We start from the raw sequence: 24,133 nt of genomic DNA on the forward strand, positions 1-24,133 counted from the left end.
TTATAGGGCTTGCGTCTTGAGCTCGATGGGCTCCCCGCGGGTGTCCTGCTGGGTCTCGCTCTCGGGGGGCCGGCTGCCCTTCAGTGTGGCCAGGCGCTCGGACAGACCTCTCATGCGTGGAAACAGCATGAAATCGTACAGGAGGGCGCCCATTGCACCTCCTATCATGGGGCCAACCCAGTACACCTGCCAGCAAAAAACATCACTTAACACATGCTTCTGTCATTGATAACATCAGATCAATGTCATCAGTGATTGCGTTATGTTGTATTTTCAAATGTTTGTATCTTTTATTCTTTTCTTTAGTTAAGGTCCCTGGAAAATCCTATTGAGGGTTTCTGTCTCGCCTGCACACATGAACTCTTTTATAACTCTTTTTTTCTGTTGTTTTTTTTAGATCTAAATGTGCAAGTAAAAAAACTTAACTAGTGTGACTGCAGGTCTTACCCAGTGGTTGATGAAGTTTCTGAAGAGCACGGCAGGGGCGAAGGACCTGGCAGGATTCATTCCAGCACCGGTGTAGTACATCTAAAACACAAGACACTTGTTACTGCATTGTGTTTTAAGTTTTTTAATTGTCACTTGAATATGTGTTTCCATGTGTCTCACCCCCATGAGGTGTCCAATGGTGACGGAGAAGCCGATGGATAGGGCGGCAGATCCCAGGCGTCCATTCCTCCTCTCATCAGTCACGGCAAAGATGCACACCACAAGCTGCATGGTGAGGAAAACCTCCACTGTGGTGGCCATTCCCAGACTGATGCCCGGCTGCAGCTGCAGGTACACAAATGAACAAAAACATTTTTTTGCTCAAGTCAAAAAAATCTTCAAGCTATATTGAACACAAACTACTTTTCCTTTTATTCAGAAAAACTACAAGTTATTGGAAATAATTAGGCATACTGTATTTTGTTTTTTTGTATTTGAATCCATTGTTTCAATAGATGGCCTAAACCTAAAACTCTAAAATGTTCGCCATGTGCTCCATCAATGGAAAAACTTCTACCTCACTGCTCCCATCATCTGTGTCCTTGTTTCCTTAAACATCCATGACGGGTCCTTACCGTGTTCATAGCCATGTTGCCCCTCATGTTGCCGGGTGTGACCCCGTACAGCACAGCAGCCCCGGCTACAGCACCCAGGCACTGGGCAGCCATGTAGAAAATGGCACGGAAAAGAGACATCTGTGAGCCAACAAGGTAGGCGAACGTGACGGCAGGGTTGATGTGGCCGCCGCTGATGTGGCCGATGGACTGGATTAGAGTGGCAGCTGCCAGCCCGAAGCACAGGGCCACATGGAGGACATGATGAGGCCCGGTGGTCCAGCGCAGGGCGGCACCCATGCCGAAAAATACAAAGAACATGGTCCCGAAGAACTCTGCGAAGACTGCCCGCCAAAAATTCATGGACCGGAACTCCCACATGGTGACTGTTCACTTGAGGCTCTCCACCAGATGAAGATTCTTTAGGAATAAATCTAGAAAAGGTAACCTTTCCGGTCCTCTTCAGATGCCAAAAATAACAAAAAAGGATCTCCCTTTCGTAGTCAGCTAACTCAGCCGACGGAAAACAATCAGAGAGTCAGCTCAAAGACGAAACAGGATTTCAGGACGTCAACGGACGAATCCACTCAACGGATCTTTACCAAGCCGTGAACTGGGTTGGTAAAGTCAACTCAGCTGCTTGCCACCTCTATCCACCTGTCGCAAAGACATAGGTGTGAGATAGTGTGGGAGTGTGGGTGGAGATCTCAGGTGAGATGAGTTGTCAAGAGGAGGTGGGCATCAATGCTAAAGGGGTGTTTCTAAAGTAGAGACGGGGATAGACAGAGTGTCCGGTGGACCTTTTAGCCTCTCTGACGGAGGGGAGAGGGCCAGACAGGGGCTTTATAATACCCCCCCAGGGGCCCCAGGTGACGCCATAATCCCCCTGTAGGGCCAAGGGCGGGGGGCGGCAGTGCTGGACATCCTAAATCAAACAAACTTAACCCCTCTGTCGCCCCCCTTTAACAGAACCAAAAGAGCGGCAGTGTACCCGAGAAGAGAAACAGATAAAGCGAGAATGATTGGAAATCTGTGAAAAGCATTTACTGGGAGACATTTCGGATAAAGAGACAACTGGAAGATTTGCGTCTTATATTCAGGGGGGAGTTGGACACTTGGAAGAACAGCCACAGTGAAGAGCAGCTGGAGCTGCAGGGAGAAAGTTTTCTTTGGGGCATATGTCATCTGTTGACATATCATAACTGTCATAATCAGGGGACACAAATGCTGATGGACAAGGACAGAAAACACACACATGCATGCACACACACATACACATATACACACGTACAGATAATACAGTTGGGGCCCCGGACGGAAGTGCCCAAAGCTAACAGTGCTGAACTGACCCATACACTGAAATGCCTGACCCTGTGAAACCATTGTCTGAACGCAGCATGTGGGCCACGTATGGACGGAGACAAAAATACATATTAAACTAAAACACAGAAGCAATGGACAACAAAGCATTTTCTTAAATTTGCAAAGGATGATAACTAGTCATCTTTAAATGGAGGGAAGTGTCAGCGGTCATTGCTGAGGCCTGTGATTGTGAACACTAAGACGTGAACTTGACATTGCCTCCGAGCTCAGAGCCGTCACTGTGGCTGCTCCACAGCCGACGGCAACGTAGCAGAGACAGCAGAAGATGAAAAAAACAATGGAGGGGGAAAACTGAGAAAATGAGGAACAACATCAAGCAGCAACCCAACAATAATTCGCACAACACAGCGGATTGTGTGTTCTGTTGCGGCTTCTAGGAGGTGCTCGGCATTATGTGAGAGTGTGTGTTTGTTGCGGGAGGATGTACGACTAAAGCCCTGAAAGTTCTGTGTGTGTGTGGAGCTGGGGCAAAGGGAGAGGTGCAGCAGGGCAGCAGGGATGTGTGGGGGGACGTGGGGTTACTGACGGCACCGGGGGCATCGCGCTGACCAGTCGAGAGCCATCACTGTTGGGGGGGTGAGGAGGGAGGGTGAGAGAGTGATGAATGCAGAGTGCTGAGCTTGCTGTTTTGACTCCCTTTTATACATGTTAGAAAGAACACACACAATGCAAAATGCTGGCAGCACTGCAGCAGTTATAGCTATTGTGAACGTTGTGTGTGTGTAAATAGTTTACGTACGTGTGTGTATTTAAATTACACTGCTGTAGTGATACTGACGCTAACATGGTCTTATTTTAGACTTGCTGTCATATCCAGAAAATACAGTGTAAAATATATGTACCTCAATTATGAATAATTATACATAATAAATGTACTTTATATTATATTAATTTCAGTTCATCAAAATTATAAAAGAGATCATTGTCACAAAATTAAGACATATGTCTATATATCACTAAAGGTTACATATATGTGTGTGTGTGTGTGTGTGTGTGAGTATGACATGTAAACCAGATTTTAATTGTTTTCATGTTTCTACGTGACTAATGGAAACAACCATTTTTAATATTGGTCCATTACTGAGCGTAAGCACTGCAGCCAGCAGCGACGAAACTGGCTGTACGCATACACTTGGCATGTTAACATCTTTAATTTACATTCACTAAAATAACTTGTTTTCCCACTGACAGGATCAGTTGGTATGTTTTTTTTCTTTTTCCTTTTTCTTTTTTAAAAAATTGTATTTATCTCTTTTTCTCATTAACATGCGTCTTCTTGCTAATATATTTTTGCCTGTCATCTCTTGTTTAATTCTAATTTTTGTCTGACCTTTGTTCAGTATTATTGTTTGGTTCCTATAGTTAAATTCCCACTGCAAGAAACCCTTCTTACTTCTGCTTTGTTTTGTTTGTCAAAGCATTTTTTTAAGTCCTTTATACATTTTTATTATTATTGTTAGTTGGCATAAATTGAAGGTGCACACACGCCACAAGTGGTAATATTGCAGCCTGTGTCCCAGCTGTAGTCCTCTCACCAAAATCTGGACCAAGATCAAAAAATTGTCATTTCCATTTGTCACTTAGGCACAGACACATGGGAATAGAGTTCAGGTCGAAAAATACCAAATTTACATCTTGAGACAAGAGAAAAGAGGCAACAACACACATATGTGGAAGGATTACACGAAAACAAAAAAGTATTGTCTCTCACACCCTTATTATATCCATCATATAACAAACTGTCTTCTTTCTTTAGAGCCATTACAGGTATGAAGGCCCATTTGATTGTGAATAGGAGGCCTGAGAGGCGACGGCCGCTAACAGCCACAGACATGAGAGAGACGTTGGACTGATTGAGAGTATCATTGAACCCACAGTGCAGGGAAAGGACCTCTTTAGCATTTCAAAGCATTCACAGACACGAGATGAAAATGAAAATGGCACACATGAGGCTGTTTTTCAGCAAGGATTCAATGAGCTTCCATTATACATTTTAATGATGTGCAAATTTGAAAGTGACAATGCTGAATCTCACACTATTGGCTACACCTTCACATGCACTAATGACAGCCGACCAAGACCTAAAAGGTCACATTAAAAATACAGCTTTCTCATGTGCAACAAAAACATCAAGGAATGAGTCATTTTACCCAGAATGTGCTCGTAACGCGTCACCTTCTGGGTCTTTTCCACTTTGCTTTATAGGGAAATATTGAAATAATACTCTTTCACTAAATATGTCTGTTTTAATTAGTTTTCCTTTGATTTTACACTGACTCATAAAAAATGGCTGTTTAGGTCTAGAAGTCTTGTTTTAACAGAATATTTACTTTGTTTCAGCTCAGTGACAGACTGACATTTGGACAGTATCTGAAGTGGAGCAGTCTTCCAACACCAGAGATACAGTATATTTCACTGGGTGTAAAATCTGTATCTCCAATTTGAGGTAAATCACACTCTTCAGACAACTAATGTACAACTATTTGGATACTTTATAAATTGTATTTTAACCAAAAATGTTGAACATTAATTGATTCCAGCTCTCAGCAATGATGACTTGCTTGTTTTTTGTTGTTGTTTGTTTTATATAACTGTAAATTGAATTCATTGAATTTTAGACTGTTGGTCAGACAAAACATTTAAATACTTAATCTGATGTTCTGGGTAATGATAACGACAAATTCTGACATACAGAAAGAATCCACCAGATTAATTACATTAAGATGTATTTTGGGAGCTCAGTGTCTTTCTAAGACAGTTCAACAGGAGGAGCCGAGGATCAAACCATCAGTATGTCAATTAAAACTTCATAAGGTGTTACTACTTCCACTTAAGTAAAGGATTTTAGTATTTTTCTATCACAATACAGTAATTCTTTATAAAGTGCTTTCCAACTCAAAAGTAACACTAAATAATGGATAAACCCCGACACCTATTTTCCCATGAGATCGTTTTCGCCTCCCTTGAATGATTTGGAGTCACTGCACAAACCTGACAGACGAGCTGCACACTAAGCACGTTTATAAGAATCACTGTAATACTGCAGAATGTGTTTTAATGTGTTGTTTTTCTTTCATGTGTCCTCAGTTGTTTTCTTGTTTGCTGGCCTGCTTGGCTCTCATGGCATTCTGTGTGACCGTGGACAGAGACGATCCCGTCATGCTGGCCGTCTCCACAATCCCGATGTCCTTACAGGTCAGACAGGCCACCAGCTTCTGCCGAGAAGCGCTGCGTGCAAAGAAAAACTCATGGGACCCCCCAGCAAGTATGGCACCAATCACTGGTCCGATCCAATAAACCTAAAAAAAAATGAAACAGGTTATAATGAGATTTAAGGGACATTTTCGAGACTGTGATTACTCTATATGGAGAATGAAACAGGTAAAAGTTTCTTTCAAAGTGACAAGTACACAAGTATTGGCAACTATAAAAGTCTCAAAATACTGTGACTGACATATTATGCATAACATTATTAGATACTGTTAGACTGCTGTTGCTGCTCAATGTGAAGCTAGATTTAAAGTCTTGATTTAAAGTTTTTAAATGACCCCCCAAAGGGTCATAAAATACATATGAGAGGTCATGAGATGATTGATGGAAAAAGAAAGAATATCAGTACTTCTGCAATACAATTTTTTTTCAATCAATATCAAATATTAATTGATTTGGATTAGTCAGTGAATATTATTGCTATGTTGTTACGCTGACCATTAGTGGACCTCAAACATAAACAGCATTGTTAAAATCCATGAAGAAAGATTTGGATTTCACATCTCTCTCTCTCTCACCCAGTGGTTTTCCCAGAAGCCCGTAATGATGGCGGGACCCAGAGAACGTGCAGGATTCATACTAGCACCAGAGAACCGTGCCTGAAAACACACACACACGCGCGTGCGTGCGCATATTGTTGTTTAAAATATGCAAAAAACAACACAAGCACACACTTTACAACTAGTTATCAAGGGAAGATGAGAAATCTATATAGATTTGCTTTTCAAGTTATTCTGTATTTAAACTCTTATTTGTTTACCATATTCCATGTGAATCATCATCTTTTCCAGACTTCTGTATAGCAAATAATTAATTTAATTATATGCAGAAAGGTAAATGAAGTTCTAGCTTATTAGCTGGAAATAATCAAATAATTTTGCAAGGTATCTTTGTCTTCACTTAATAGCCTTTCATGGTACCCAGTTACATCACTAAAATTGTAATAATATAGTATTTTATTTTAAAAAAACGTAGAAAACGTAGTAATATACTATTTCATGAAGAACATTGTAAAAGAAAAAAAAACTTACAGTTTTGTATGTACCCTGCCGAAACACCCCATAGCATAGAAATTTGTATAGAGGGCCAAAAACACCATAATTTGGGATGTCGAAAACAAATGACAGAAAATGCAATACTATAGTATGGCGAAAAATGTCAAAATTTGACATGTCACAAAAACAGCTGGAAACTGCCTAAAATAGACTGTTGAGACACGCCACAGCAAAGAAAGTCACAAAAAATGCCAAAAGCTAAATAATTTGGGATGTCGAAAAATTGACCGAAAAGGCAATACTATAATATGGCGAAAAACGTAAAAATTTGACATGGCACAAAAACAGCTGGAAAGCACCTAGAATAGCCTGTCAAAACATGCCATAGCATAGAGATTTGCAAAAAGGGCCAAAAATATGCATGGGGAATGTTGGGAAAATGACAGAAAATGCAATACTATAGTATGGCAAAAAATGTCAAGATTGCATGTCCAAAGAACAGCTGGAAACTGCCTAGAATAGCCTGCAAAAAAAACATAGCATAGAAATTTCTAAAAAAAAAAAAAAAAAAGTAAAAGCACCATAATTTGGAATGTCGAAAAAATGACCGATCAGGCAATACTACAGTATGGCAAAAAATGTCAAACTTTGACATGTCCCAAAAACAGCTGGAAACTGCCTAGAATTGTCTGCCAAAACATCCCATAGCATAGAAATTTGCAAAGGACCAAGGACACCATATTTCACGACATTTCCAAAAAACTGCTGAAAACCCAATAAAACCTCATAAAATAGCATACCAAAACACGTCATAGCAAAGGATTTTGCAAAAACAGCCAAAAAAACATCATAATACAGCATGTTGAAAAAATGACCAAAAAGCAAGGCTATAGTATGGCAAAAATGTCAAAATATGACATTTCCAAAAAACTGCTGCAAACCACAGAAAATCTCATGAAATAACATGCGGAGAGATGCCATAGCAAAGGATGTTGCAAAAACAGCTTAAAAACATCGTAATATAGCATGTTGAAAAAAATGACCTAAAAAGCAAGGCTATAGTATGGCAAAAATGCCAAAATATGACATTTCCAAATTTCTACTGAAAACGACATAAAAAACCTCATAAAATAGCATGCCGAGACACGCCATAGCAAAGGATTTTGCAAAAAAAAGCCAAAAACACCATAATAAAGCATGTTGAAAAAAATGACCTAAAAAGCAAGGCTATAGTATGACAAAAATGTCAAAATATGACATTTCCAAAAAACTGCTGCAAAACACAGAAAACCTCATGAAATAGCGTGCGGAGAGACACCATAGCAAAGGATGTTGCAAAAACAGCCAAAAACATCATGATATAGCATGTTGAAAAAATGACCAAAGACGCAAGGCTATAGTATGGCAAAAATGTCAAAATATGACACTTCCAAAAAACTGCTGCAAACCACAAAAAACCTCATAAAATCGCATGCAGAGAGAGAAATGCAATAGCAAAGGATTTTGCAAAAACATCCAAAAAAATCATAATATAGCATGTTGAAAAAATGACCAAAGAAGCAAGGCTATAGTATGGCAAAAATGTCAAAATATGAAATTTCAAAAAAACTGTTGCAAACCACAGAAAACCTCATAAAATAACATGCAGAAAAACGCAATAGCAAAGGATTTTGCAAAAACAGCCAAAAACATCATGATATGGCATGTTGAAAAAATGACAGAAAAAAAGCAAGGCTATAGTATGGCAAAACCGTAAAAAAATGACATTTCCAAAAAACTACTGCAAACCACAGAAAACCTCATGAAATAGCGTGCCGAAACATGCCATAGCAAAGGATGTTGCAAAAACAGCCAAAAACATCATGATATGGCATGTTGAAAAAATGACAGAAAAAAAGCAAGGCTATAGTATGGCAAAACCGTAAAAAAATGACATTTCCAAAAAACTACTGCAAACCACAGAAAACCTCATGAAATAGCGTGCCGAAACATGCCATAGCAAAGGATGTTGCAAAAACAGCCAAAAACATCATGATAAAGCATGTTGAAAAAATGACCGAAAAAAGCAAGGCTATAGTATGGCAAAAAAGTAAAAAATGACATTTCCAAAAAACTGCTGAAAACCCCATATAACCTCATAAAATAGCATGCCGAAACACGCCATAGCAAAGGATTTTGCAAAAACAGCCAAAAACATCATGATAAAGCATGTTGAAAAAATGACCAAAGAAGCAAGGCTATAGTATGGCAAAAATGTCAAAATATGACATTTCCAAAAAACTACTGCAAACCACAGAAAACCTCATGAAATAGCATGCCGAAACACGCCATAGCAAAGGATGTTGCAAAAACAGCCAAAAATATCATGATATAGCATGTTGAAAAAATGACTGAAAAAGCAAGGCTATAGTATGGCAAAAATGTCAAAATATGACATTTCCAAAAAACTGCTGCAAACCACAGAAAACCTCATAAAATAGCATGCAGAGAAACGCCATAGCAAAGGATTTTGCAAAAACAGCTAAAAACATCATAATTTAGCATGTTGAAAAAAATGACCTAAAAAGGAAGGCTATAGTATGGCAAAAATGTCAAAATATGACATTTCCAAAAAACTACTGCAAACCACAGAAAACCTCATGAAATAGCGTACGGAGAGACGCCATAGCAAAGGATGTTGCAAAAACAGCCAAAAACATCATGATAAAGCATGTTGAAAAAATGACAGAAAAAAGCAAGGCTATAGTATGGCAAAAAAGTAAAAAATGACATTTCCAAAAAACTGCTGAAAACCCCATATAACCTCATAACATAGCATGCCGAAACACGCCATAGCAAAGGATGTTGCAAAAAAACAGCCAAAAACATCATAATATACCATGTTGAAAAACATGAAAGAAAAAAAGCAAGGCTATAGTATGGCAAAAATGTCAAAATATGGCATTTCCAAAAAACTGCTGCAAACCACAGAAAACCTCATAAAATAGCATGCGAAACACGCCATAGCGAAGGATTTTGCAAAAACAGCCAAAAACATCATGATATAGCATGTTGAAAAAATGACCAGAGAAGCAAGGCTATAGTATGGCAAAAATGTCAAAATATGAAATTTCAGAAAAACTGCTGCAAACCACAGAAAACCTCATAAAATAGCATGCCGAGAGACGCAATAGCAAAGGATTTTGCAAAAATAGCAAAAACATCATAATATAGCATGTTGCAAAAATGACCGAAAAAGCAAGGCTATAGTATGGCAAAAATGTCAAAATATGAAATTTCAAAAAAAAAAACTACTGCAAACCACAGAAAACCTCATAAAATAGCATGCCGAGACACGCCATAGCAAATGATTTTGCAATAATAGCCAAAAACATGATAATATAGCATGTTGAAAAAAATGAAAGAAAAAAAGCAAGGCTATAGTATGGCAAAAATGTCAAAATATGACATTTCCTAAAAAACTGCTGCAAACCACAGAAAACCTCATAATAGCATAGCATGCCGAAACACGCCATAGCAAAGGATGTTGCAAAAACAGCCAAAAACATCATAATATAGCATGTTGAAAAAATGAAAGAAAAAAAGCAAGGCTATAGTATGGCAAAAATGTCAAAATATGACATTTCCAAAAAACTGCTGCAAACCACAGAAAACCTCATGAAAATAGCATGCCGAAACATGCCATAGCGAAGGATTTTGCAAAAACAGCCAAAAACATCATGATATAGCATGTTGAAAAAATGACCAAAGAAGTAAGGCTATAGTATGGCAAAAATGTCAAAATATGACATTTCCAAAAAAACTGCTGCAAACCACAAAAAACCTCATAAAATAGCATGCAGAGAAATGCAATAGCAAAGGATTTTGCAAAAACATCCAAAAAAATCATAATATAGCATGTTGAAAAAATGACCAAAGAAGCAAGGCTATAGTATGGCAAAAATGTCAAAATATGAAATTTCAAAAAAAAACTGTTGCAAACCACAGAAAACCTCATAAAATAGCATGCCGAGAGACGCAATAGCAAAGGATTTTGCAAAAATAGCAAGAAACATCATAATATAGCATGTTGCAAAAATGACCGAAAAAGCAAGGCTATAGTATGGCAAAAAATGTCAAAATATGACATTTCCAAAAAACTGCTGCAAACCACAGAAAACCTCATAAAATAGCATGCAGAGAAACGCCATAGCAAAGGATTTTGCAAAAACAGCTAAAAACATCATAATTTAGCATGTTTGAAAAAAATGACCTAAAAAGGAAGGCTATAGTATGGCAAAAATGTCAAAATATGACATTTCCAAAAAACTACTGCAAACCACAGAAAACCTCATGAAATAGCGTACGGAGAGACGCCATAGCAAAGGATGTTGCAAAAACAGCCAAAAACATCATGATAAAGCATGTTGAAAAAATGACAGAAAAAAGCAAGGCTATAGTATGGCAAAAAAGTAAAAAATGACATTTCCAAAAAACTGCTGAAAACCCCATATAACCTCATAACATAGCATGCCGAAACACGCCAAGCAAAGGATGTTGCAAAAACAGCCAAAAACATCATAATATACCATGTTGAAAAACATGAAAGAAAAAAAGCAAGGCTATAGTATGGCAAAAATGTCAAAATATGGCATTTCCAAAAAAACTGCTGCAAACCACAGAAAACCTCATAAAATAGCATGCCGAAACACGCCATAGCGAAGGATTTTGCAAAAACAGCCAAAAACATCATGATATAGCATGTTGAAAAAATGACCAGAAAAAGCAAGGCTATAGTATGGCAAAAAATGTCAAAATATGAAATTTCAAAAAACTGCTGCAAACCACAGAAAACCTCATAAAATAGCATGCCGAGAGACGCAATAGCAAAGGATTTTGCAAAAATAGCAAGAAACATCATAATATAGCATGTTGCAAAAATGACCGAAAAAAGCAAGGCTATAGTATGGCAAAAATGTCAAAATATGAAATTTCAAAAAAACTACTGCAAACCACAGAAAACCTCATAAAATAGCATGCCGAGACACGCCATAGCAAATGATTTTGCAAAATAGCCAAAAACATCATAATATAGCATGTTGAAAAACATGAAAGAAAAAAAAGCAAGGCTATAGTATGGCAAAAGTGTCAAAATATGACATTTCCCAAAAAACTGCTGCAAACCACAGAAAACCTCATGAAATAGCGTGCGGAGAGACACCATAGCAAAGGATGTTGCAAAAACAGCCAAAAACATCATGATATAGCATGTTGAAAAAATGACCAAAGACGCAAGGCTATAGTATGGCAAAAATGTCAAAATATGACACTTCCAAAAAACTGCTGCAAACCACAAAAAACCTCATAAAATCGCATGCAGAGAAATGCAATAGCAAAGGATTTTGCAAAAACATCCAAAAAAATCATAATATAGCATGTTGAAAAAATGACCAAAGAAGCAAGGCTATAGTATGGCAAAAATGTCAAAATATGAAATTTCAAAAAAACTGCTGCAAACCACAGAAAACCTCATAAAATAGCATGCAGAAAACGCAATAGCAAAGGATTTTGCAAAAACAGCCAAAAACATCATGATATGGCATGTTGAAAAAATGACAGAAAAAAAGCAAGGCTATAGTATGGCAAAAATGTAAAAAATGACATTTCCAAAAAACTACTGCAAACCACAGAAAACCTCATGAAATAGCGTGCCGAAACATGCCATAGCAAAGGATGTTGCAAAAACAGCCAAAAACATCATGATATGGCATGTTGAAAAAATGACCGAAAAAAAGCAAGGCTATAGTATGGCAAAAATGTCAAAAAATGACATTTCCAAAAAACTACTGCAAACCACAGAAAACCTCATGAAATAGCGTGCCGAAACATGCCATAGCAAAGGATGTTGCAAAAACAGCCAAAAACATCATGATAAAGCATGTTGAAAAAATGACCGAAAAAAGCAAGGCTATAGTATGGCAAAAAAGTAAAAAATGACATTTCCAAAAAACTGCTGAAAACCCCATATAAACCTCATAAAATAGCATGCCGAAACACGCCATAGCAAAGGATTTTGCAAAAACAGCCAAAAACATCATGATATAGCATGTTGAAAAAAATGACCAAAGAAGCAAGGCTATAGTATGGCAAAAATGTCAAAATATGACATTTCCAAAAAACTGCTGCAAACCACAGAAAACCTCATGAAATAGCATGCCGAAACACGCCATAGCAAAGGATGTTGCAAAAACAGCCAAAAAATCATGATATAGCATGTTGAAAAAATGACTGAAAAAAAGCAAGGCTATAGTATGGCAAAAATGTCAAAATATGACATTTCCAAAAAACTGCTGCAAACCACAGAAAACCTCATAAAATAGCATGCCGAAACACGCCATAGCGAAGGATTTTGCAAAAAACAGCCAAAAACATCATGATAAAGCATGTTGAAAAAATGACAGAAAAAAGCAAGGCTATAGTATGGCAAAAAAGTAAAAAATGACATTTCCAAAAAAACTGCTGAAAACCCCATATAACCTCATAACATAGCATGCCGAAACACGCCATAGCAAAGGATGTTGCAAAAACAGCCAAAAACATCATAATATACCATGTTGAAAAACATGAAAAAAAAAAGCAAGGCTATAGTATGGCAAAAATGTCAAAATATGGCATTTCCAAAAAACTGCTGCAAACCACAGAAAACCTCATAAAATAGCATGCCGAAACACGCCATAGCGAAGGATTTTGCAAAAACAGCCAAAAACATCATGATATAGCATGTTGAAAAAATGACCAGAGAAGCAAGGCTATAGTATGGCAAAAATGTCAAAATATGAAATTTCAGAAAAAACTGCTGCAAACCACAGAAAACCTCATAAAATAGCATGCCGAGAGACGCAATAGCAAAGGATTTTGCAAAAATAGCAAAAAACATCATAATATAGCATGTTGCAAAAATGACCGAAAAAGCAAGGCTATAGTATGGCAAAAATGTCAAAATATGAAATTTCAAAAAAACTGCTGCAAACCACAGAAAACCTCATAAAATAGCATGCCGAGACACGCCATAGCAAATGATTTTGCAAAATAGCCAAAAACATGATAATATAGCATGTTGAAAAACATGAAAGAAAAAAAGCAAGGCTATAGTATGGCAAAAATGTCAAAAATATGACATTTCCTAAAAAACTGCTGCAAACCACAGAAAACCTCATAACATAGCATGCCGAAACACGCCATAGCAAAGGATGTTGCAAAAACAGCCAAAAACATCATAATATAGCATGTTGAAAAACATGAAAGAAAAAAAGCAAGGCTATAGTATGGCAAAAATGTCAAAATATGACATTTCCAAAAAACTGCTGCAAACCACAGAAAACCTCATGAAATAGCATGCCGAAACATGCCATAGCGAAGGATTTTGCAAAAACAGCCAAAAACATCATGATATAGCATGTTGAAAAAATGACCAAAGAAGTAAGGCTATAGTATGGCAAAAATGTCAAAATATGACACTTTCCAAAAAACTGCTGCAAACCACAAAAAACCTCATAAAATAGCATGCAGAGAAACGCAATAGCAAAGGATTTTGCAAAAACAGCCAAAAAAATCATAATATAGCATGTTGAAAAAATGACCAAAGAAGCAAGGCTATAGTATGGCAAAAATGTCAAAATATGAAATTTCAAAAAAAACTGTTGCAAACCACAGAAAACCTCATAAAATAGCATGCCGAGAGACGCAATAGCAAAGGATTTTGCAAAAAAACAGCAAAAACATCATAATATAGCATGTTGCAAAAAATGACCGAAAAAGCAAGGCTATAGTATGGCAAAAATGTCAAAATATGACATTTCCAAAAAAACTGCTGCAAACCACAGAAAACCTCATAAAATAGCATGCAGAGAAACGCCATAGCAAAGGATTTTGCAAAAACAGCTAAAAACATCATAATTTAGCATGTTGAAAAAAATGACCTAAAAAAGCAAGGCTATAGTATGGCAAAAATGTCAAAATATGACATTTCCAAAAAACTGCTGCAAACCACAGAAAACCTCATGAAATAGCGTACGAGAGACGCCATAGCAAAGGATGTTGCAAAAAACAGCCAAAAACATCATGATAAAGCATGTTGAAAAAATGACAGAAAAAAGCAAGGCTATAGTATGGCAAAAAAGTAAAAAATGACATTTCCAAAAAAAACTGCTGAAAACCCCATATAACCTCATAAATAGCATGCCGAAACACGCCATAGCAAAGGATGTTGCAAAAACAGCCAAAAACATCATAATATACCATGTTGAAAAAACATGAAAGAAAAAAAGCAAGGCTATAGTATGGCAAAAATGTCAAAATATGGCATTTCCAAAAAACTGCTGCAAACCACAGAAAACCTCATAAAATAGCATGCCGAAACACGCCATAGCGAAGGATTTTGCAAAAACAGCCAAAAACATCATGATATAGCATGTTGAAAAAATGACCAGAAAGCAAGGCTATAGTATGGCAAAAATGTCAAAATATGAAATTTCAAAAAAAACTGCTGCAAACCACAGAAAACCTCATAAAATAGCATGCCGAGAGACGCATAGCAAAGGATTTTGCAAAAATAGCAAAAACATCATAATATAGCATGTTGCAAAAATGACCGAAAAAGCAAGGCTATAGTATGGCAAAAATGTCAAAATATGAAATTTCAAAAAAACTACTGCAAACCACAGAAAAACCTCATAAAATAGCATGCCGAGACACGCCATAGCAAAGGATTTTGCAAAAATAGCCAAAAACATGATAATATAGCATGTTGAAAAAATGAAAGAAAAAAAAGCAAGGCTATAGTATGGCAAAAATGTCAAAATATGACATTTCCAAAAAACTGCTGCAAACCACAGAAAACCTCATAAAATAGCATGCCGAAACACGCCATAGCAAAGGATGTTGCAAAAACAGCCAAAAACATCATAATATAGCATGTTGAAAAACATGAAAGAAAAAAAGCAAGGCTATAGTATGGCAAAAATGTCAAAATATGACATTTCCAAAAAACTGCTGCAAACCACAGAAAACCTCATGAAATAGCATGCCGAAACATGCCATAGCAAAGGATTTTGCAAAAAAAAGCCAAAAACATCATGATATAGCATGTTGAAAAAATGACCAAAGAAGCAAGGCTATAGTATGGCAAAAATGTCAAAATATGACACTTTCAAAAAACTGCTGCAAACCACAAAAAACCTCATAAAATAGCATGCAGAGAAACGCAATAGCAAAGGATTTTGCAAAAACAGCCAAAAAAATCATAATATATAGCATGTTGAAAAAATGACCAAAAAAGCAAGGCTATAGTATGGCAAAAATGTCAAAATATGAAATTTCCAAAAAACTGCTTGCAAACCACAGAAAACCTCATAAAATAGCATGCCGAGAGACGCATAGCAAAGGATTTTGCAAAAAAAGCAAAAAACATCATAATATAGCATGTTGAAAAATGACCGAAAAAAAGCAAGGCTATAGTATGGCAAAAAATGTCAAAATATGACATTTCCAAAAAAAACTGCTGCAAAAACCACAGAAAAACCTCATAAAATAGCATGCCGAAACACGCCATAGCAAAGGATTTTGCAAAAAAGCCAAAAACATCATAATATAGCATGTTGAAAAACATGAAAGAAAAAAAAGCAAGGCTATAGTATGGCAAAAATGTCAAAATATGACATTTCCAAAAAAACTGCTGCAAACACACAGAAAACCTCATAAAATAGCATGCCGAAACACGCCATAGCAAAGGATTTTGCAAAAACAGCCAAAAACATCATGATATAGCATGTTGAAAAAATGACCAAAGAAAGCAAGGCTATAGTATGGCAAAAATGTCAAAATATGAAATTTCAAAAAAAACTGCTGCAAACCACAGAAAAAACCTCATAAAATAGCATGCCGAGACACGCCATAGCAAAGGATTTTGCAAAAAAAAGCCAAAAACATCATAATATAGCATGTTGAAAAAATGAAAGAAAAAAAGCAAGGCTATAGTATGGCAAAAAATGTCAAAATATGACATTTCCAAAAAACTGCTGCAAACCACAGAAAACCTCATAACATAGCATGCCGAAACACGCCATAGCAAAGGATGTTGCAAAAACAGCCAAAAACATCATAATATAGCATGTTGAAAAACATGACAGAAAAAAGCAAGGCTATAGTATGGCAAAAATGTCAAAATATGACATTTCCAAAAAACTGCTGCAAACCACAGAAAACCTCATAAATAGCATGCCGAAACATGCCATAGCAAAGGATGTTGCAAAAACAGCCAAAAACATCATGATATAGCATGTTGAAAAAATGACCGAAGAAGCAAGGCTATAGTATGGCAAAAATGTCAAAATATGAAATTTCCAAAAAACTGCTGCAAACCACAGAAAACCTCATAAAATAGCATGCCGAGAGACGCCATAGCAAAGGATGTTGCAAAAACAGCCAAAAACATCATAATATAGCATGTTGAAAAATGGTGAAAAAAAAGCAAGGCTATAGTATGGCAAAAATGTCAAAATATGACATTTCCAAAAAACTGCTGCAAACCACAGAAAACCTCATAAAATAGCATGCAGAGAAACACCATAGCAAAGGATGTTGCAAAAACAGCCAAAAACATCGTAATATAGCATGTTGAAAAACATGACCAAAAAAGCAAGGCTATAGTATGGCAAAAATGTCAAAATATGACATTTCCAAAAAAAAAACTGCTGCAAACCACAGAAAACCTCATAAAATAGCATGCCGAAACATGCCATAGCAAAGGATGTTGCAAAAAACAGCCAAAAACATCATGATATAGCATGTTGAAAAAATGACCGAAAAAAGCAAGGCTATAGTATGGCAAAAATGTCAAAATATGAAATTTCAAAAAAACTGCTGCAAACCACAGAAAACCTCATGAAAATAGCATGCCGAAACATGCCATAGCAAAGGATTTTGCAAAAACAGCCAAAAACATCATGATATAGCATGTTGAAAAAATGACCAAAAAAAGCAAGGCTATAGTATGGCAAAAATGTCAAAATATGAAATTTCCAAAAAAACTGCTGCAAACCACAGAAAACCTCATAAAATAGCATGCCGAAACACGCCATAGCAAAGGATGTTGCAAAAACAGCCAAAAAATCATAATATAGCATGTTGAAAAACATGAAAGAAAAAAAGCAAGGCTATAGTATGGCAAAAATGTCAAAATATGACATTTCCAAAAAACTGCTGCAAACCACAGAAAACCTCATAAAATAGCATGCAGAAAACACCATAGCAAAGGATGTTGCAAAAACAGCCAAAAACATCATAATATATAGCATGTTGAAAAAAATGACCGAAAAAAGCAAGGCTATAGTATGGCAAAAAAGTCAAAAATGACATTTCCAAAAAACTGCTGAAAACCCCATAAAACCTCATAAAATAGCATGCCGAAAACACGCCATAGCAAAGGATTTTGCAAAAACAGCCAAAAACATCATATATAGCATGTTGAAAAAATGACCAAAGAAGCAAGGCTATAGTATGGCAAAAATGTCAAAATATGATTTTCCAAAAAAAAAACTGAAACCACAAAAACGTCATAAAATAGCATGCTGAAACACGCCATAGCAAAGGATGTTTGCAAAAGCAGCCAAAAAAATCACAATATACCATGTTGAAAAAATGACAGAAAAAAAAAGCAAGGCTATAGTATGGCAAAAATGTCAAAAAATGACATTTCCAAAAAATGCTGAAAACCCCATAAACCTCTTAAAATAGCATGCCGAGACACGCAATAGCAAGGGATTTTGCAAAAACAGAAAAAAATCATGAAAATGCAAACAGCCGCTCCGTGGCTCATCAGCATGTTTAACATATTCATAAATCAGCAGCAGCAGCCGTTTGAGCAATCAGTGACAGGAAACCACAGGCAGAGGGGTGGAAATTCCCCAAATAAAGAAGCATTTACCCAAAAATGACACTCCAAAAAGCAGGAGAAGGCTTCTACTCGAACATGCCACCCCTGGGCCAGTCAATGACGAGAGACGGAGAGTGGAGAGAGTGTGATGACGCGTCGGACCTCCAATGAAGAGGAACAACAGATCACTGTTTGTGATTTTTGGGGCTTTTGGTGGTGTTGCCTTATATTGCTTAGATCTTGTGTTAAAATATGTAGCTCCTGTAAAAGGGAAGGTAACTGTTGCTTTTGATAGTTTGGCAAAAATTATCAAAATATGATTAAAAAAAACCTCATCGAGCATTTTAACCTTTTTTTTACCATCCTTGGGTGTTGCAAAAACAGCATCATCAGAATATAGGTGAAAAAACAAAGAAGACACAGGTTGCCCAAAAAAAATGAACTTTCAGTTTGTTGCTTGGCTATGAAACCATGAATAAATAAAAACTCACAAAAATCCAAAGGAGGGTAATATCAGAGGTAATCATAAGAGCTGCTCTGGATTCCCCAAGAGGGGATGGACTGGAGATGCTCCCCCGTCCTGATGGTAGGGGGTTAATCTCCTGGTCTGGTGAAGTGAAAGTAAACACTGATGAGTATCCATCACACAAAAAAAAAAATAAAAAAAACACCTAAGCTGGCTTTAAAATGAGCCTCTGTCTCACAGGAAGGTAGAATTCTGCAAAGAATGAGTAAAGGGGGGACACAGACTCTTCAAGAGGAGAGCTGAGGCTCCTAAAGGATGGCATGTTGAAGCATGTCAAAAAGCATGTCGAAAATCAGCCAAAAATTTACGATATATCTTGTTGAAAAAATGACAGCGGACAAGGCACAGTATAGTATAGGCAAAAAATGTCAAAATATGACATTTCCAAAAAAAATTGCTGAAAACACTTTTAGCATGTCCAGATAATCATAGTGTAGCATGCGTAAAAAAGTCCAAAAAAACACAATACAATAATTTTGGGAAAATGACCGCCAAAAACAATATGATATAGCATGTTGAAAAAAAGAACAAAAAAGCAAGGCTATAGTATGGCAAAAATCAAAAAATGACATTTCCAAAATACTGCTGAAAACCTCATAAAACCTCATAAAATAGCATGCCGAAACACACCATAGCAAAGGATGTTGCAAAAACAGCCAAAAACATCATAATATAGCATGTTGAAAAACATGAAAGAAAAAAAGCAAGGCTATAGTATGGCAAAAATGTCAAAATATGGCATTTCCAAAAAACTGCTGCAAACCACAGAAAACCTCATAAAATAGCATGCCGAAACATGCCATAGCAAAGGATTTTGCAAAAACAGCCAAAAACATCATGATATAGCATGTTGAAAAAATGACCAAAGAAGCAAGGCTATAGTATGGCAAAAATGTCAAAATATGAAATTTCCAAAAAAACTGCTGCAAACCACCAGAAAACCTCATAAATAGCATGCTGAAACACGCATAGCAAAGGATTTTGCAAAAACAGCCAAAAAAATCATAATATATAGCATGTTGAAAAAAATGATACCAAAAAAGCAAGGCTATAGTATATGGCAAAAATGTCAAAATAATGACATTTCCAAAAAAACTGCTGCAAACCACAGAAAACCTCATAAAATAGCATGCCGAAACACGCCATAGCAAAGGATGTTGCAAAAACAGCCAAAAACATCATATATAGCATGTTGAAAAAATGACCAAAAAAGCAAGGCTATAGTATGGCAAAAAAGTCAAAATATGACATTTCCAAAAAAAAATGCTGAAAACCCCATAAAACCTCATAAAATAGCATGCCGAGACACGCCATAGCAAAGGATTTTGCAAAAATAGCCAAAAACATCATAATATAGAGCATGTTGAAAAACATGAAAAAAAAAAGCAAGGCTATAGTATGGCAAAAATGTCAAAATATGATTTTCCTAAAAACTGCTGAAAACCCCCTAAAACCTCATGAAAAAGCATGCTGAAACACGTCATAGCAAAGGATTTTGCAAAAACGACCAAAAAACATCATAATATAGCATGTTGAAAAAATGACCAAAGAAGCAAGGCTATAGTATGGCAAAACTGTCAAAATATGACACTTCCAAAAAACTGCTGCAAACCACAAAAAAACCTCATAAAATAGCATGCAGAGAAACGCAATAGCAAAGGATTTTGCAAAAACATCCCAAAAAATCATTATATAGCATGTTGAAAAAATGACCAAAGAAGCAAGGCTATAGTATGGCAAAAATGTCAAAATATGATTTTCCAAAAAACTGCTGAAAACCCCCTAAAACCTCATAAAATAGCATGCTGAAACACGCCATAGTAAAGGATGTTGCAAAAACAGCCAAAAACATCATGATATAGCATGTTGAAAAAATGACCAAAGAAGCAAGGCTATAGTATGGCAAAAATGTCAAAATATGATTTTCCAAAAAATTTTGCAAAATTGACTAAAAACACATAATTTGGTATGTTGAAAAATGACAGAAAATGCAATACTATAGTATGGCGAAAAATGTCAACGTTTGACATGTGGCAAAAACAGCCTAGAACAGCCTGTCGAAACAGCCAACAGCATAGAAATTTGCAAAGAAGGACCAAAAACACTATAATTTAGGATGTCAAAAAAATTAAAGAAAATGCAACACTAGTATGGCGAAAAATGTGAAAATTTGAAATGTCCCAAAAATAGCTGGAAACTGCCTAGAATCGCCTGCAGAAACACCCCATGGCATAGGAAAAAAAATGCCAAAAACACAAAAATTTGGCATGTCGAAAAAATAACCAAAAATGCAATACTATTGTAAGGGGAAAAACATCGAAATTTGACATGTCCCTAGAATAGGCATAAATCACCAATCGCAATAAATCACCGTACTGTGAGGAGAACATACTTATATAAATTTTTTCCTTTTGTATAACAACAAAAGGAAAAGCTTATAATCTGCCGTAAACAGTATGCCATCCAAAATATCACAAAAAGGGCAAACAAACTGTAGTATTTTTTTCCAAATATCAAATATATACACATATATGTATGTGTGTGTGTGTGTGTGTGTGTGTGTGTGTGTGTGCTTACTTATTTTTGCTGTTTTGCCCTGTCTGTCTGTTTTAGTTGTGTGGGAGGAGGACGGGGGTTCTGGGTTAAGAAACCACAATACTGAACAGAAAACTGAAAAAGCATCTTGTAATAGCTTTCGGTTCATGTACAACACTTTCTTAATTTCTTCAATAAATATTGAATGAAAAAAAGTTTCAAATAAAAAATATATTTGTTTACATTAGTCTTGTGTGATCTCCCTCTTTGTGGGCTGTGACAGTACTGCATAAAAAATATATCATATACTATGCTATAAAATAAGCGATCATGGCACTGGATTAAGAAAGTTATTTTCACTTGAATTGTCTACAGTTGTGGAAACATTGCAGGACCCAAAAAATATGAGTTTACTTAACATGTATACAATCATTCTGTATGGAAGCTCCTCTTACCCCTATGAGGACTCCAGCAGTGTGTGCTAATCCAATGGCCAGGTTTCCTGGTTCTGGACTTTCCCTCCGTCGCTGATCCTCCACAGAAAACACAGTAAAGACCAGCTGGAAGGTGCACAAAACCTCGATGCCCAAAGCCTGAGCTGCGTTCAGCTCTATGGGAACCTGAGTAAGGAAAACAGCAGTAGGGCAGGAGTAAGAGGAGCGGGAATATTTTAATGTCTTATGTCTAATGTAATGTCTTCATTAATTAATAATCTGACCTTGTTGACAAAGTGGTCGGCAGTCGTTTTGACTGGCAGGGCCAGATAGAGTGCCCCGGCTCCTAAAGTGGCCCCCAAACACTGTGCAGCCATGTAAACAACGGCCCTGAGGACATCCAGCCTCCGAGTGGCCAGCAGAGCCAGAGTCAGTGCAGGGTTCACCTGGTCACAAAGCACAAACATGTTACAAATATTGAAAAATAATTAAATGAATGAAAAAACTGTGATACAAAATAAGTACTTCACTCAGGTTATTGCACTTTACTTGAGTATGTGTCATTTATGATACTTTATACTTCTCTTTGACTGCAAGAGGGAAATTTTACTCCACTGCCTTTATCTGACACCTGCAGTTCTAGTTACTTAAAGTTAAACTTTAAAAACTAAAGATGTACATTTATCCTCCCCAATGTAAAGCATGAACGTAACAGAGGACTTTTATTTTGATGAAATTAAAGATGTTTTCACCTTATATAGATGCAGAGAAGGCACACGTGTGTGAAAAAAAATCACCAGAATGCAGAAAATTAAGTATTTCACACTCAAAAGTTTCAACGTTCCTTTAAAAAAAAAAAAAAAAAAAAGACAATAAAAGCAGAGATATAGAAATAGAAATAACCCGAATTTTAAAAATCTGTTGTTTATTGATAGAAACAAGAAAAAAAAATACGCTCTGCTGTGATAGTGAACAAAGACTCTAAGTGTAACTTATACACCCTTATAAATCTGAAATGCAGATAAATACAATGCCACACACTTGTAGTGAATCATTAGTGATCATGTTTGGGTTGTTTTTTTTTTGTTTTTTAGGAAAATGCTGCATTGTTTGTGTTTAAGTAGCATTATAAATACCGGACTTTTACGCAAAACATTGTAGTATTGGTACTCATGAAAATTATCATGTCTTTACCACCAAAAAAAATATTTTTAAAGGTAAGTGTTAGTACCTGTGCCCCGCTTATTTCTCCAAAACAGTGTCCCAGTGCAACAACCACCACACCCACTGCCACTGCTGGGTACAGGGGTCCCGTGGGGGCCTCTCCAGGGCCCGGCACAGAGGCACCCAGCACGGCGCTCACTAAAACCAGGGTGCCGAGCAGCTCTGCAACTATGGCGCGCCAGAACTGCCGACTGCGTAGCTCCTCGGAGGAAGGGGACATAAACAAAGGCGGCCTATATTTAGATCACCAGACACCTTTTCACAAACATAACTGGGATACATAATCAAAGACATGCTGATCTAATCTATATCGTCAGACGTATACTATGCTGATGATTACGTTTTACAATGAACTTCTTTAAAAATCACTTAAACTGATATTGAAATATGTTTAATCTGTTAAAGATGACCCAAGGAGTGCTAAAAACATCCAAAAACACATAAAAAAAAACTCTGATTCTCTCACTATACATAAACAAGCCACTTTGTGTCAGAAACCTGTTTTTCAACACTGTAACACACTCTCTTTACATAAAAAACATCTACAAATCATGACATAATTTCAACACAAAGTAATTTTAAAAGAAAAGCTTACCTCCCGCCACGTCATTTCAAATTCTGTAATTTATTTATTTTTTTTTTTTGTATGTCCGTCTGTCTCTCTGCCTGTTGGTGCGTCTGTGTGTAGCTGTCGGAGTCTGAGGGCGTCAGGGTCTCTGCTACATCCCTCATTAACTTGTAGAGTCTGAGAGGTCCTTTGATGAGAGCAGCCTCCCCCCTCTCAGCTTCCCTCTCTCCTTACCCCACACCTC

General features: G+C 36.7%; 2 protein-coding genes across 2 annotated transcripts; both read right to left on the reverse strand.

Annotated features, from left to right (window-relative positions):
- Window positions 1–1,424, reverse strand: mipb (major intrinsic protein of lens fiber b). The gene is made up of 4 exons (XM_042491823.1): window positions 1,065–1,424; window positions 610–774; window positions 448–528; window positions 1–186 (listed from the first exon to the last, which is right to left on the reverse strand). Exons 1-4 carry the CDS (start codon window positions 1,422–1,424, stop codon window positions 1–3), a joined length of 792 nt encoding a protein of 263 aa, XP_042347757.1.
- A 4,085-nt stretch (window positions 1,425–5,509) lies between these two features.
- Window positions 5,510–23,931, reverse strand: LOC121946417 (aquaporin-4). Its single transcript, XM_042490963.1, has 6 exons — window positions 23,917–23,931; window positions 23,329–23,523; window positions 22,382–22,543; window positions 22,119–22,283; window positions 6,215–6,295; window positions 5,510–5,725 (listed from the first exon to the last, which is right to left on the reverse strand). The coding sequence occupies exons 1-6, from the start codon at window positions 23,929–23,931 to the stop codon at window positions 5,510–5,512; spliced, it is 834 nt and encodes a 277-aa protein (XP_042346897.1).
- Window positions 23,932–24,133: the final 202 nt, after the last annotated feature.

This window comes from Plectropomus leopardus, chromosome 8 (genome assembly GCF_008729295.1).
Source record: "Plectropomus leopardus isolate mb chromosome 8, YSFRI_Pleo_2.0, whole genome shotgun sequence".
Classification (NCBI taxonomy): Eukaryota; Metazoa; Chordata; class Actinopteri; order Perciformes; family Serranidae; genus Plectropomus; species Plectropomus leopardus.